This window comes from Ovis aries, chromosome 2, assembly GCF_016772045.2.
Source record: "Ovis aries strain OAR_USU_Benz2616 breed Rambouillet chromosome 2, ARS-UI_Ramb_v3.0, whole genome shotgun sequence".
Lineage (NCBI taxonomy): Eukaryota > Metazoa > Chordata > Mammalia > Artiodactyla > Bovidae > Ovis > Ovis aries.
The window spans coordinates 81,618,945-81,635,054 of record NC_056055.1 but is presented as its reverse complement, the minus strand read 5'-3'; the positions used below and the strand labels follow the sequence as shown (position 1 = coordinate 81,635,054).

General features: G+C 39.1%; 1 protein-coding gene across 30 annotated transcripts in view; it reads left to right on the top strand.

The window, feature by feature from the left end:
* Positions 1-16,110, top strand: part of MPDZ (multiple PDZ domain crumbs cell polarity complex component) — a 668,265-nt gene that overhangs the window by 643,616 nt on the left and 8,539 nt on the right. For all 30 annotated transcript variants that reach the window (XM_060409464.1, XM_060409468.1, XM_060409467.1 and 27 more), the window contains 9 exons: positions 4,040-4,214; positions 6,655-6,800; positions 7,536-7,619; positions 7,800-7,993; positions 9,980-10,127; positions 12,919-13,005; positions 13,783-13,873; positions 14,782-14,825; positions 15,620-15,742. In XM_060409464.1, the coding sequence (XP_060265447.1) occupies positions 4,040-4,214; positions 6,655-6,800; positions 7,536-7,619; positions 7,800-7,993; positions 9,980-10,127; positions 12,919-13,005; positions 13,783-13,873; positions 14,782-14,825; positions 15,620-15,742 (1,092 nt within the window). The remainder of the gene's footprint in view (positions 1-4,039; positions 4,215-6,654; positions 6,801-7,535; positions 7,620-7,799; positions 7,994-9,979; positions 10,128-12,918; positions 13,006-13,782; positions 13,874-14,781; positions 14,826-15,619; positions 15,743-16,110) is intronic.

Here is a 16,110-nt window from a genome sequence, read left to right as displayed (position 1 = left end):
TCAGGATTTGAAGTAGCTCAACTGGAATTCCATCATTTCCACTAGCTTTGTTCATAGTGATGCTTCCTCAGGCCCACTTGACTTCAAATTCCAGGATGTCTGGGTTTAGGTGAGTGATCATACCATCGTGATTATCTGGGTCATGAAGATCTTTTTTGTATAGTTCTGTGTATTCTTGCCACCTCTTCTTAATGTTTCTGCTCTGTTACCATACAATTTCTGTCCTTTATTGTGCACATTTTTGCTGAAATGTTCCCTTAGTATCTATAATTTTCTTGAAGAGCCCTCTAGTCTTTTCCATTCTGTTGTTTTTCTCTGTTTCTTTGTACTGATCACGAAGGAAGGCTTTCTTATCTCTCCTTGCTATCCTTGGAGCTCTGCATTCAAATGGGTATGTCTTTCCTTTTCTCCTTTGCCTTTAGCTTCTCTTTTCTCAGCTATATGTAAGGCCTTGTCAGTTCAGTTCAGTCGCTCAGTCGTGTCCGACTCTTTGCGACCCCATGAATTGCAGCACGCCAGGCCTCTCTGTCCATCAGCATCTCCCAGAGTTCACTCAGACTCACGTCCATCAAGTCCATGATGCCATCCAGCCATCTCATCCTCTGTCGTCCCCTTTTCCTCCTGCCCTCAATCCCTCCCAGCATCAGAGTCTTTTCCAGTGAGTCAACTCTTCTCATGAGGTGGCCAAAGTACTGGAGCTTCAGCTTAAGCATCATTCCTTCCAAAGATATCTCAGGGCTGATCTCCTTCAGAATGGACTGGTTGGATCTCCTTTCACTCCAAGGGACTCTCAAGAGTCTTCTCCAACACCACAGTTCAAAAGCATCAATTCTTCCATGCTCAGCCTCGTTCACAGTCCAACTCTCACATCCATACATGACCACAGGAAAAACCATAGCCTTGACTAGATGGGCCTTAGTTGGCAAAGTAATGTCTCTGCGTTTGAATATACTATCTAGGTTGGTCATAACTTTTCTTCCAAGGAGTAAGTGTCTTTTAATTTCATGGCTGCAGTCACCATCTGCAGTGATTTTGGAGCCCCAAAAAATAAAGTCTGACACTGTTTCTGCTTTTTCCCCATCTATTTCCCATGAAGTGATGGGACCAGATGCCATGATCTTCGTTTTCTGAATGTTGAGCTTTAAGCCAACTTTTCGCTCTCCTCTTTCACTTTCATCAAGAGGCTTTTTAGCTCCGCTTCACTTTCTGCCATAAGGGTGGTGTCATCTGCATATCTGAGGTTATTGATATTTCTCCCAGCAATCTTGATTCCAGCTTGTGTTCCTTCCAGTCCAGCGTTTCTCATGATGTACTCTGCATATAAGTTAAATAAGCAGGGAGACAATATACAGCCTTGACGTACTCCTTTTCCTATTTGGAACCAGTCTGTTGTTCCATGTCCAGTTCTAACTGTTGCTTCCTGACCTGCATACAGATTTCTCAAGAGGCAGGTTAGGTGGTCTGATATTCCCATCTCTGTCAGAATTTTCCACAGTTTCTTGTGATCCACACAGTCAAAGGCTTTGGCATAGTCAATAAAGCAGAAATAGATGTTTTCTGGAACTCTCTTGCTTTTTCCATGATCCAGCAGATGTTGGCAATTTGATCTCTGGTTCCTCTGCCTTTTCTAAAACCAGCTTGAACATCAGGGAGTTCATGGTTCACGTATTGCTGAAGCCTGGCTTGGAGAATGTTGAACATTACTTTACTAGCATGTGAGATGAGTGCAATTGTGTGGTAGTTTGAGCATTCTTTGGCATTGCCTTTCCTTAGAATTGGAATGAAAACTGACCTCTTCCAGTCCTGTGGCCACTGCTGAGTTTTCCAAATTTGCTGGCATATTGAATGCAGCACTTTCACAGAATCATCTTTCAGGATTTGAAATAGCTCAACTGGAATGCCATCACCTCCACTAGCTTTGTTCATAGTGATGCTTTCTAAGGCCCACTTGACTTCACATTCCAAGATGTCTGGCTCTAGATTAGTGATCACATCATCATGATTATCTGGGTCGTGAAGATCTTTTTTGTACAGTTCTTCCGTGTATTTTTGCCACCTCTTCTTAATATCTTCTGCTTCTGTTAGGTCCATACCATTTCTGTCCTTTATCGAGCCCATCTTTGCATGAAATGTTCCCTTGGTATCTCTAATTTTCTTGAAGAGATCTCTAGTCTTTCCCATTCTGTTCTTTTCTTCTATTTCTTTGCATTGATCGCTGAAGAAGGCTTTCTTATCTCTTCTTGCTATTCTCTGGAACTCTGCATTCAGATGCTTATATCTTTCCTTTTCTCCTTGGCTTTTCGCCTCTCTTCTTTTCACAGCTATTTGTAAGGCCTCCCCAGACAGCCATTTTGATTTTTTGCATTTCTTTTCCATGGGGATGGTCTTGATCCCTCTCTCCTGTACAAGTCACAAACCTCATTCCATAGTTCATCAGGCACTCTATCTATCAGATCTAGACCCTTAAATCTATTTCTCACTTCCACTGTATAATCATAAGGGATTTGGTTTAGGTCATACCTGAATAGTCTAGCGGTTTTCCCTACTTTCTTCAATTTGAGTCTGAATTTGGTAATAAGGAGTTCATGATCTGAGCCACAGTCAGCTCCCGGTCTTGTTTTTGTTGACTGTATAGAGCTTCTCCATCTTTGGCTGCAAAGAATATAATCAATCTGATTTCAGTGTTGACCATCTGGTGGTGTCCATGTGTAGAGTCTTCTCTTGTGTTGTTGCAAGAGGGTGTTTGCTATGACCAGTGCATTTTCTTGGCAGAACTCTATTAGTCTTTGCCCTGCTTCATTCCGCATTCCAAGGCCAAATTTGCCTGTTACTCCAGGTGTTTCTTGACTTCCTACTTTTGCATTCCAGTCCCCTATAATGAAAAGGACATCTGTTTTGGGTGTTAGTTCTAAAAGGTCTTGTAGGTCTTCATAAAACCGTTCAACTTCAGTTTCTTCAGCATTTCTGGTTGGGGCATAGACTTGGATAACTGTGATATTGAATGGTTTGCTTTGGAGACGAACAGAGATCATTCTGTCGTTTTGAGATTGCATCCAAGTACTGCATTTCTGACTCTTTTGTGGACCATGATGGCTACTCCATTTCTTCTGAGGGATTCCTGCCCGCAGTAGTAGATGTAATGGTCATCTGAGTTAAATTCACGTATTCCAGTCCATTTTAGTTCGCTGATTCCTAGAATGTCGACGTTCATCCTTGCCGTCTCTTGTTTGACCACTTCCAATTTGCCTTGATTCATGGACCTGACATTCCAGGTTCCTATGCAATATTGCTCTTTACAACCGTTTTTCCATTTCTTTTCTTGGGGATGGTCTTGATCACTGCCTCCGGTACAATGTCAGGAAAGAACATCTGTCCATAGTTCTTCAGGCACTCTTTCGATCAGATCTAATCCATTAAATCTATTTGTCACTTCTACTGTATAATTGTAAGAGATTTGATTTAGGTCATACCTGAATGGTCTAGTGGTTTTCCCTACTTTCTTCAATTTAAATCTGAATTTGGCAATAAGGAGTTCATGATCTGAGCCACATCTGTTCTTGTTTTTGCTGACTGTATAGAGCTTCTGCATCTTTGGCTGCAAAGAATATAATCAATCTGATTTCAGTATTGCCCATCTGGTGATGTCCATGTGTAGTGTCTTTTCTTGTGTTGTTGGAAGAGGGTGTTTGCTATGACCAGAAGTGGGTAAAGCACCCCATATTCTTCTGGAGTTGTGAGGATCCAGAGAAATGAACAGTATTTAATTAGAAATGTTACAAGTGAAAGCCCTTTCTTAAATAATGAAGAATATAGTCTGAAGTAGACTTTTGGGCCTTAATCAGTATCAGGAAATTTAAAAAACTAGAAACTGCAGCCATTCTTTCTTGACCTCCCGAGTCCTGGCTTGGAAAAAGTTTGCCTCCGACTCTTCTCTCAATCATAGATGTTTCCAATTACAGCTATCATAGCGGCTTTTTTGTGTGTAAGTCTACTAACTTGCCTTTAATTTTATTTCTCCTCCACACCAACACCCTGCCAGTTTATTAACCTTCTGAAAACTGCAAAGACAAAAGTGAAATTGACGATCCGTGCTGAGAATCCAGACTCCCAGGCTACTACTTCAGGAACTGGTACAGCCAATGGAGAAAGGAAGAGCAGCCCCCAGTCTCCAGTGGTCCCACTGCCTAGCTCTCCGGAACCAGAGCCCACGCGAAGTAAGGGCTGGTCTCCTGCTAGTTCCCACTCGTGGCGTGTTCAGACTCAGTATCAAGTCCCTGCTGGGGAGCCATCTGCCTGTATGTAGTCCACTGCTTCAAAGGCCGTGGTCCTACAGCCTTCTGGTGAAAAGATGGTATGCAGAGAAGGGATCTGGTGCTGTGCATTAACCAGCCATAGAACCTTGGGAAACCCATCCAGCTACTCCGAGCCTCTGCTTGCCCAACTCTAAGACAAAGGAGTGATACTCTTTGTTCTCCAAGGGTCTTTTGCTAAGAGTATCTGTAACTCCAGGTATCTTACTAATACATGAGATATCTCATTTTGTAGATTCCTTGTTTATACTGCTGAGTAAGTAATGTAACTTCTTGGAACATCAGTATTCTCATTTTTAATGTGGATACAATGATACCACTTCATTGGTAGAATCAACTTTGCCTGGCACTATATCAGACTCCTGAAATGTTACTCATTGCCACATGGACACAGTGGGTCTGAGTTCTTCCTTTGGGTGTAAACAGCAGATTACTATTGAAGAGGACGAAGTAGATGAAATAGTTGGATGTGGAGCTTAGGCTGACAATTTCACATGTCATTAAAATGCCAGTCTCCTACATTGAGGCAAATTATTCCTTTGAGGTTCTTTTTCAGAAAAATCACACTGATTTTCAGTAAAAGAATGCATTTCAAGCTTTGTGGCATTTTTAAAAAGTCGTTTACTTTTTCTGCATTTGGAGAAAAAAGCTCTTTTGGTTTCCAAACTGAAACATTCAGTTCTTTTGAGAGGTTTTTAACGAAACAGCAGTTTAAAGCACTTGTAATATAGTTGGTTTAAAAGTCTGTTTTTAAATTGAAGTATAGTTGATTTATGATGTTGTGTTAATTTCTGCTGACTCAGTTGTATATATGTGTGTGTATATATATACACACAGATTCTTTTTACATTCTTTCCATTATAGTTTATCCTAGTACACTGAATCGGAGAAGGCAACGGCACCCCACTCCAGTGCTCTTGCCTGGAAAATCCCATGGACGGAAGAGCCTGGTAGGCTGCAGTCCATGGGGTTGCTAGGAGTCGGACAGGACTGAGCGATTCCACTTTCACTTTTCACTTTCATGCATTGGAGAAGGAAATGGCAACCCACTCCAGTGTCCTTGACTGCAGAATCCCAGGGACGGGGGAGCCTGGGGGTCTGGCATCTATGGGGTCACACAGAGTTGGACACAACTGAAGCGACTTAGCAGCAGCAGCAGTACATTGAATATAGATGTACTATACAGTTGGACCTGTACTATACAGTTGGACCTTACTGCTAAAAAATCTTAAAGTAAAAAACATCTAATGAAAGTAATCCTTTATTTAGAAAGACTGAATAATTCTCTAAAATGTTAAAAAATATAATTTTATTTTTTATGTAATGTAATTTTCTAATTTTTCAATATCAAATTGATCCCTGAATAGCATTATCTATAAACATATAAGATGCAAAATGGAAGCATAGCATAAAGGAAAATATCTTGCACCTGTTCTTACCATTTCGGGAGCAAGAAACTAGTCTGACTGTGATTCCTGAAAAGAACATTTCTCTAAAGCTAATCTATCAAGTATACCAACTTTCTCTGAATATGCTATTTGCTATATGCTTTTTGGTATATCATCAAACATGATATGAAGACTCTCATACAACAGAGTACGAGATTATATTCTCCTTATTTTTTCATAATCTAATCTTATTTATTTAATTTTGAGCATACATGCACCAGTATTTAATATTCAAGTTTATAAACCATTGAGACATTTAGAAACAAACTTCAGGCGGGGCTCACTTAATGTGTTATAAACTCAGATATTAAATCCGGTTGCATGTATGATTTGATTACAGATTTGATTACATAAGGAGAGATGCTCTAGGGCAGGATGAAAAGTAAAACCAGATCAGAAACCTAAAAAGCCGTGAGTGGCATGCACCATGACCAGAATTACTGATGTTCTTTATGTTTTGTCTTCACTGAATGTGAGTTAGGTTTCCACTGCATATCTCAGTTCTGAGTTTTGTGAATCATAGTTTTTTAAGACGTTTGTTTGGCTCCCATGAAACATAGAATATCAGAGTGAAACTAGCAGTTAAGTTCAACTCTGTTCTCATTCCTTTTACCTATTATCTCCAGTAATTAAAGAAAAATATAGAATAGTGCAGAAAATAATTTACAGGTAATTTTGTACCCACCACACTAAGGTAACAATGACGATGTAATCCTTTGTTGGATGGTTTTAAATGCAGCTAAAAGATTAAGGTGGAATTGAAGTCTTCTTTGACCCCAAACTTGGGCCCATGTTTCTGCTCCATCCCCCAAGGCAACCAGTGTGGTGAGTTTGATATATATTCCTTCTGATCAGTTTTTTTTTTTTTTTTAATTTCATTTAAAATGTACTTTTAGGTACAAGCAGGTCGTCAACACCAGCAATCTTCGCTTCTGATCCTGCAACCTGCCCCATCATCCCAGGCTGTGAAACAACAATTGAGATTTCCAAAGGGCGGACAGGACTGGGCCTGAGCATTGTTGGGGGGTCCGACACACTGCTGGTGAGGATGTAGTCAGAAATGCTCCAAATATGCAGCCTCTTCAGTGATCCCTGAGAGGTCACTGCAGGGAAATGTCCATCAGCTGTATGAAATGAAATACAAAGATTTAGAAAAGTATATCATTTCTCGTCATTTTAATTTGTGGGGCAAATACTCATTTACTTTGAGTAAGTCAGCACTGACTTAGTAATATTCCTTTATACTTGTGATTATGCCCTTTAGGTTCAAAATATTTGTGTTCGTTTACCAGTTCCTGCCATATTTTAATTTTCTTTTTACTGACTGGATATCATTGGGTTAGACCCATACTGAGAAAACATTTGATAAATTGTATAATTTATAGACAAAAATTTCTAATTGTCAAAAAATGCATTTAAAAGCCATTCATTCCACTTGTAGATAGGAAAGGTGAGGCATATCTGTTAATTTCATTTGTGGATAGGAAAGGTGATGTGTGTCTTATTATAAATGAGTGTGTGGGTGATTTATGTATTTTATAAATTTCTCCTTTAAAATTCCCTATCATTTGAAAGAAATACAAATGTCTTTAAGACTTACAGCAACTTGCCTTGTTATGCTTTTCTCTGAATTTTGATGCATGACTCACATACGGATGTAGTCAATGTATAACCCTTATCAATGCCTATGAGAGTACAGTGTGCTTTGACTGCGTTTCTGCTCACCAATCCTAGGGAGGATGGGGTAAAGCATGGTTTGTTTTGTTTGTGCCCTTAGGGTGCCATTATTATCCATGAAGTTTATGAAGAAGGAGCAGCATGTAAAGATGGAAGACTCTGGGCTGGAGATCAGATTTTAGAGGTACAGAATGCTGTGCATTTGACCTTCACCTCAAAGAAAAGGCAACTGTGGGGAGGGTGGTGTTTGTTTCTTCCCCTGCCCCTCCCTTTCCTCTCTCTCCCCACTACTTCCTTTTTCCATCTTTCTTCTCTTTACCCAGCTCATCTGCTTCCTCACCATCTGTGCCCCACTTCTGTACAGGTAAATGGAATTGACTTGAGGAAGGCCACACATGATGAAGCAATAAATGTCCTAAGACAAACACCACAAAGGGTGCTCCTGACGCTGTACAGAGATGAGGCCCCATACAGAGAGGAGGACGTGTATGACACCCTCACCGTCGAGCTGCAGAAGAAGCCAGGGAAAGGCCTGGGGTTGAGTATTGTTGGTAAAAGGTATGACTAATCAGGGCAAAGGCAGTGATTTCTTGGAAATGATTGAACTTAAATTTCTTTGAAGAGTACTAGTAGTACTAGAATCTTTATCAACTGCTTGTATTCTGTAGGTAGCTATTGTCAGCCCATGCAGCAGTGGAACATCAGAAGATACTAATTTAGACTTTTTTAGTCAGTATTAAAAGATGCTTGCTTCCCGGAAGGAAAGCTATGACCAACCTAGGCAGTATATTAAAAAGAGGCATCACTTTGCCGGTAAAGGTCTGTATAGTCAAAGTTATGGTTTTTCCTGTAGTCGTGAATAGATGTGAGAGTTGGACCATAAAGAAGGCTGAAAGAAGGCTAATTGCCAAAGATTTGATGAATTGTGTTGCTGGAGAAGACTCTTGGGAGTCCCTTGGATTGCAAAGAGATCAAATCAGTCAATCCTAAAGAAAATCAAGCCTGAATATTCATTGGAAGGACTGTTGCTGAAGCTAAAGCTCCCATACTTTGGCCACCTGATGTGAAGAGCCAACTCATTGAAAAAGACCCTGATGCCGGGAAAGATTGAAGGCAAATGGAAACAGGGGCAACAGAGGATGAGATGTTTAGATAGCATCACCAACTCAGTGGACATAAATTTGAGCAAACTCTGAGAAATAGTGGAAGACAGAGGAGTCTGGCATGCTGCAATTCATGGAGTTGCAACGAGTAGGACATGACTTAGCAACCGAACAACAGCAACAAGACAAAAAGGCATTTGGTAATTTTGAGTACCTGCTGGGTGCCAAGAGATCTATTAGGTTCTGGAAAATAAAGTTAAAAGAGGCATGAATGCTAACATCTGAAAACTCAGTTTGGTAAACGAGAATTAAATATATTATTGCAACAAAGGAATCTATTAATGAGAGACAGAAACATATTGTGAGGAATCCATGGAAGCAAAGGAGAAAGGGATCGTGTAACCTTATTTAAGGAAAGTAGGTTAGGAAAACTGCTTTATAAAAAAAGTGCCTGAGATGAAGCTTAAAGTGTAATATGTGAGAGATGATCTAACAAAAGGGGAAGGAGGATATTCTAGAGAGAAGGATGAGCATGAGGAGAGTACACCACCTGAAGGAAACAGACGGTGTAAATTCAGAAGCCTGGGGTGGTAGGTCGGTGAATTTACATAAATTGAATACCTAGTTTATTTAAATATGTATATATAGGTAATGTTAAAAAATATTCAGTCTAGTAAATTCCACCACAGTTATTCTAAAGATGGTAAAACCGTATCAAATGATGAAATGACTTGTTTGAGGTCAAGGCCTTGGCAAGAAGAAGTGATGCAATTAAACCTTACTAAATGTTTCTACATGGTCGTCTTTATATTTCAACAGGGAGTTATGAGTTCTTTTACTTTTATGAAAAGAAGGTTGGAATAAGCTTAATATTTGTTCATTTTGCATAAACCTATCTTGTATGAAAGTTAGACCTGTAATAATTTAAATGAGACATCACAGCAAAGGTATGTAATTTTGAGTAACAACTGGTTTTAGTTTGAGACACATCCATTGTTTCTTTTAAGTAATGTTAATGATGTTGTTGATAATAGCAACATATTTATATAGGCACAGGTCAATATCCATTCAGGGCTTAATTATGGTGTAGAAAGAACAATAGGTTTTTCTCCCAATGACTGACTCTTAAGTCCCATTTTTGCCATTTAGTAGCTATGTGACCTATAAAATGTGTATAATAACCTCTTCTACTCACAGTTTATAAGTGTTGAATAAATATGCTTATGAAAGATGTTTAATCTATAAAATATTATAAAGACATAAGATACTATTATTATATAAAATTCTCAGTTTCACCAGTGTTGATAAAGCAATAAGACTTTTAAAGTGATAAAAATAGAAGTAAAATTTTCAATTCTAAAATGTTAGCCTTTCATTAAATAAGCATTGCATTCCATTTGGGAAAAAGTAATAATGGTAATATTTAAAATCACACTTGCAGAAATGATACTGGAGTGTTTGTGTCCGATGTTGTCAAAGGAGGCATTGCAGATGCTGATGGGCGACTGCTACAGGGAGACCAGATACTAATGGTGAATGGAGAAGACGTCCGCCATGCAACGCAGGAAGCGGTTGCGGCTCTGCTGAAGGTAGAAATCCAGTGCCATAAATGGTTATGTGTAACACGTAGGAGAAGGAGGAGACATATGCAACAAGTATTTATTTAATATGTTCTCTCAAATAAGACATATTTATATGTTAAACAACATACTTCAGTGGTAAATCTCTACACTTATGATCAGCTCTTTATTATATGGTTATGTAGTTCTGGAGAAGGCAATGGCACCCCACTCCAGTACTTTTGCCTGGAAAATCACACGGATGGAGGAGCCTGGTAGGCTGCAGTCCGTGGGGTCACTAAGAGTCGGACACTGCTGAGCGACTTCACTTTCACTTTTCACTTTTCACTCTCATGCATTGGAGAAGGAAACGGGAACCCACTCCAGTGTTCTTGCCTGGAGAATCCCAGGTACGGGGGAGCCTGGTGGGCTGCCATCTGTGGGGTCTCACAGAGTCGGACACGACTAAAGCAGCTTAGCAGTAGCAGTATTATCCCCTGGAGAAGGAAATGGCAAACCACTCCAGTATTCTTGCCTGGCAGATCTCATGGACAGTGGAGCGTGGCGGGCTGCAGTCTGTGGGGTTGCAAAGAGTCAGACATGACTGAGTGAGGGAGCACACACAGTAAGAATTATGAACTGAATATCTGTGATCTTAGCAGATGTTTTATCATAAAGTGATTGTTATGTGGCTCTTTTCTTGAAAGAAAAGCACATATTCAGGCCACAAAAGAGAATAAAATGTCTTCATGTCAATTCACCCCGCCTCCATATTTATATCTGGATGTATTCTTACGACCTCTGGCATAAGGGGAGAATCTCATCCTGGCAGGGATGCTCCCACAGAAAGGCGGGAGATCAGAGGGGCAAACAGGGCACCTCTGAGCGTCATGCTTTCTGGACTGCCCTGCCCGCCCTAACCCTTTCCTGGGCACACTACGTTGGACATCCTTATATTGAGTTGGCCAAAAGGTTCATTCAGGTTTTTTTGCACCATCTTACAGAAAAACCCAGATGAACTTTTTTGCCAACCCAGTATTTCCCCAGAGATGAAGAATGTGGAAGAGTGTTTGCCGATTTACCTGACAGTTCCTTCAACAGTTACCACTGTTGTTAATTCAGTCATTATAAGGCCTCCATCCCAAGGTATCATTGCTAAGCTTAAATACGTTTTACACTGTGAAATCTCTTTCCTCCAAAGTAAATTCCATGAAGAATCATTTGCTGATTGGAAAGGCAGCACCAGTCTAATTTTAAAAATGAGTTATAAAATATAGGATGGTCACCTAAAAATACAGTTCTTGGAAATTTAGATGTATTTCCTCTCAATTCTTATCTCATTGTTTTCCTTTACGTAACATGTGTTTTTATGACCCAAAGTATAGTTCAAAGTTGACTAGGCACCTATTGCCATCAGAATCCATGTCATGTGGTACATGTTCGGTAACACTAGCATATAACTTCATGACATTATTAAACAGCAGTGGATAATGTCAGAGGTCTCAGATTCTAGTCAGAACCTCTTCAGTCGTTAAGCTTAGCTTCACAGAGCGATTTCAAGTGGGCATTTTTGTTCTTAACCTCTGGTTTGCAGAGGACCTGGTATGTACATATAAATTTAGTTACTAATGCACACTTAAACTATCATTTCTTCTTGGAGTTATTTTCAGAAAATAAAGTAATTAGAGTTCTTTAAGGAGAAGTCTCTTCCTTCAGGAGATAAATTTAAAATGATAGTTAATTCTGTGAGACAAAAACCTCTCAAAGATAGAGAAGGAGGCATCCATAATGTAACATAGATAATTTTAGAACCAGTTAAATCCTCATTTAAAAACCAGTTTGCCAGTATATAATGAGAGCCTTAAATATCCCTGTAGCTTTGCTATTTGTAACTGCTGCTGCATTTTGTTGTTTTGACTTAGTAATTCTTCATTTTAAAGTCTTGCATCAGTAATCCTCAGTACACAAAAAATTTTACATAGGTGAAGTTCACTGCAGTGCTGTTTGTTATAATGGAAAACCTGAAAGCAACACAGTTGACAATACTGCATGTGTTTGACATTTTGATGAGCATTGTACGTGGATTATTCTATCACAGCAGCCTATAATGATCTCTGTTTTTCTAAATGCAGAGTAAAAGACTTATCAAGGTAGACATCTGTTAAGTTCACACAGACTGGATTTAAACTAGTGTATCTGACTCCAAAATGCCAGTTCTCACCCACCTCATTTTGCTGCTTTCACATTAGACTGTACAGCATTTCTTGCATGCCTGTGATTTATTTGTAAAGGACAACAGGGAAATTTTCCTCAATTCTCATTTGATGTTTATAGCAGTATGGCTTAAATATTGCATAATAGATCTATTCAGGTGCAGTGTGGCAGTAGAGAGCTTATATTATCTGAGTACCTCTGCTGTTGAAAGCAAAGTAGCTTGTTGCAATAGTGGTTTTTTATTGCTTTTGTTTTGTTTTTTAAAATCCAAATTCCTTGGCTCATTTGGCTCTACATTGGTGTGTTGCATGAGAAAACTGGTCGATTCTCCATTTCTCTTTGCCTGGACAGACACCCTCTCCATGTAAATTATGAGCTAGTAAGACAGACACTTGGTGTGGCTACTACTGATTTGTGGTTACAGTTTTTACTACTTTTAATGTTTGAGAAAAACCTCTTTCCACAAAGGATGGGAGAGATATCCTTGCCTATAGAAATTCCAAAGGAAACATGACTTTCAAAAACCCAGCCATAAAGAATACAGTGTAATCCTAAAGCTGACTATAGCATTCTATTTAAATGTTTCTGTCAAACAACCTCCCCCTAGTGTTCCCTAGGCACAGTAACCTTGGAAGTTGGAAGAGTCAAAACTGGTCCATTCCATTCGGAGAGGAGACCTTCTCAAAGCAGCCAGGTGCGTAGCTGTGGAATTCATCAAGGTGATGCAGTTCACAGGCTGAAAGGAGCTCAAAGATGGCCTTGCCTGTCAGTCTGTCCAGGGTCCTGTATGCAGGCCTGGCAGCATGGCAGAGCAGCTAGGGTACAGAGTTTGAGAGATGGGAATGGACAGGCAAGCAAGGTGAAGCTCTTAAGTACTTTGTGAGTCATTCTGAGAAACTTAATCCAAACCATTCTTCTTTTCTGACATGATTCTTTTTGCATAATCTCAAAAACGAACCAATTAATACATTATAAAGCCTACCAAGATAGTATATGTTTAAACTATTTTTTTAGCAAACATTTATCAGCCAGCATTTAACTGAAAAGAACCTTGTGTAGGTGAACTGTACAAGCTCACCACTACATATAAAACACAGTGATAGTTTGTCCTTAAAGACCTCACAGTCACCCCTAAATGATTGCCATTCGTTTCCTGTCCCTGGCCCTATTTCTGCAGTTAAGTTCGCATCTGTGTGCAACTAGATTAAATTTAGAGAAGATTAGCTTGGGTGAGATTATGTTGGAATCAAATTCTTTTACCTTTAATTAGTTATGTCACTGGGCACATTCTTCCTTTTAAAGAAAACAAAACTCAGTGGAAACTGTTTATATTGATTACCTTTCTAGTTATCAAATGCCACTATTGCTTAACAAGTATTTCTAAGTGCATTAAAGTAATTGTGAAATAAGTCATACTTAAGGGGTATTATTACTTCCCAAGCTCTCTAAGACAACTATTATGTCTTTGTAGATGAGTGAAGCCAGCCTGTCCTCATTTACTTTTCCACTTTCGGGATCCGGTACATCTGAGTTACTGGAAAGTAGTTCAAAGAAGAATGCACGTAAGATTGGATTGAAATGTTAAGCATGATTTACTGGATTGAATTTTGGCCATCAACACTGATTTTTTTCCCCTGTTTTACTTTACCTCTGAAGCTTTCTTCCCTCTAAATCATCCTAAACTCTAATATAGGTGCAAAAATGAGTGCCTGCAAAAGCTGAGAACAGCATGAAGCAATGCCTGTGGCAGCATTTCCCATTTGATGTTTTCCCTGGGAGATCTACTAACATTAGAATCAGTATTCTGTCATGTTTTTCTTACGAAGAAGATTGGTGTGTGATTTTTATTCCTGTTCTCTGTTTAATATAATAGTAATAAATCAGAAGATTCCATTAGTTGAAGCCATCTATTTTTCATAAGATTGCAAAAATGTCAATTGAGAAAATTAATATGATCCTCCTGTGTTTTAATTACATGAAATCATGATGCAGAGGGCTTTTTGGCTTGGAGCATTGGTTGAAAGTTGTTCAAATTGAAGAAACTAACCATATGGCAGTCTCTGTGTGCAATGTGACTAATATTCTAGAAATTTAGGCACTTAAGTCCATGGATTCTTTTTAATGTTTCCATGACTTTATTCCTCTCAGCTGTGCACATGTGTCTCTCTGCCCAAAACACATCCTGTCCTTGCCTCATTCAGAGTGGATTATGCAGTTTTATAAGCAGTGCTTGAAATAAGAAGGAAGATATGGGATGGTGTGCCATTTTTTCAGTTGGGAGCCCCTCTGTAAGACAGATGTAATCATGTGTGCTAGTAACTTTGAATACCCTATTTCCAAAAACATTGGGGTACCTCACTTAGGTGCTTAGTCCCATTTAGTTTTAGAATCAACTAAAATTTAAACTATTACTAACATTAAAAATGTGTTAATAATCATATTTTTCTCGTTTTTTTTTTTTCATTTACAGTGGCATCTGAAATACAGGGATTAAGAACTGTTGAAATTAAAAAGGTAATGGGGAGAGAGAAAATAGTATACACGCTGATGGCTCCAAGGTCGTCTGCATATTTTCCTGTTAGCTGCCTTACTGCTTTATGGTACCATCTGATAAAATATGTATTACATGCAGTGAAAATAGCACAATGTAGACTCTGCTGAATTTCCTTGTTTGAAAAATCATTTTTGGTATACGCTTTTTTGCCCAAAATGGTATCAACCCAGCACCACACAAAATATGCAGGCCTCTCTGACTTCTTTTATGGATCAGTAAACCTTTGCCTTCTTCAGACTTTCAGAAGAAGTTTCCCATTCTTCTGAAACAGATTCTTCTGACAGCTATGTACAACAGAGAAAAGAAAAGCAAATTTAAGTGCTGAGCACACTTGTAGACACTTCATACCATCGCCATTTCATTCAGTAGTCACTGCGGCTCTTTGTAAGAGGCCTGGTTATTTCCATTTTGTCCATGAAGAGCTAGAGATTCATTGAAAGCAGTGGACTTGTTCCAGGTCCCAGCATTTGTTGGTGTGGGTTTCTGGCTTTGAATGCAGGTCCCTGTTGTCCTCATTCCTGTAACATGATTTTTATTTAGCCTGTTGTGGTTTCTTTTACCTCCCGAACAGATGCTTAGTTTTCTAAGTCACATTAAGAACTTGTATCAGATAAATTAATGCAGTTTTCTTGGGCATCCTTTTCCTCCCTCAAGTCTAGAAGATCAGAATTAACTATAGAATGTTGTGCCAAAGAGAACAAAAGCCAATGAAAGATAACAGTTTGACCAAAGTATTCTGTCTGTCCCGTGGCAGGGGCCCACTGACTCATTGGGTATCAGCATTGCTGGAGGAGTGGGCAGTCCACTGGGTGATGTTCCTATATTTATTGCAATGATGCACCCGAATGGAGTTGCAGCTCAGACGCAGAAACTCAGAGTAAGTTCTACAAAGTCCCTGGTAGCCTTAGCAAATCTGCCAATAGGTTTTATAAACCCTTTGCATCTGGCCAACTGTTGCAAGCAGTTTGAAACTTCTCTGTCAGCTTTTAAATCAGCTAATATAGCTGCAACAGGGGTTTCTTTGAATAAAAAATGGGGAAATTTTAAAAGAAGAATTTGCTGTTGTAAGCAATTTGTCAGTAAATGAAATGGGATAATTTGCAGTTGTTTCTTAATATTTTTGTTTGCTTGAAGTCCTGTGGAAGAAGTTAAAAGAAAGCAGAAAGTATTCTCAGAAAGTATTGGCAGAATGAAGTGAAATTATTTTTTTGAAGTGAAATGTTTTATTTACATGTCTTTTTGGTA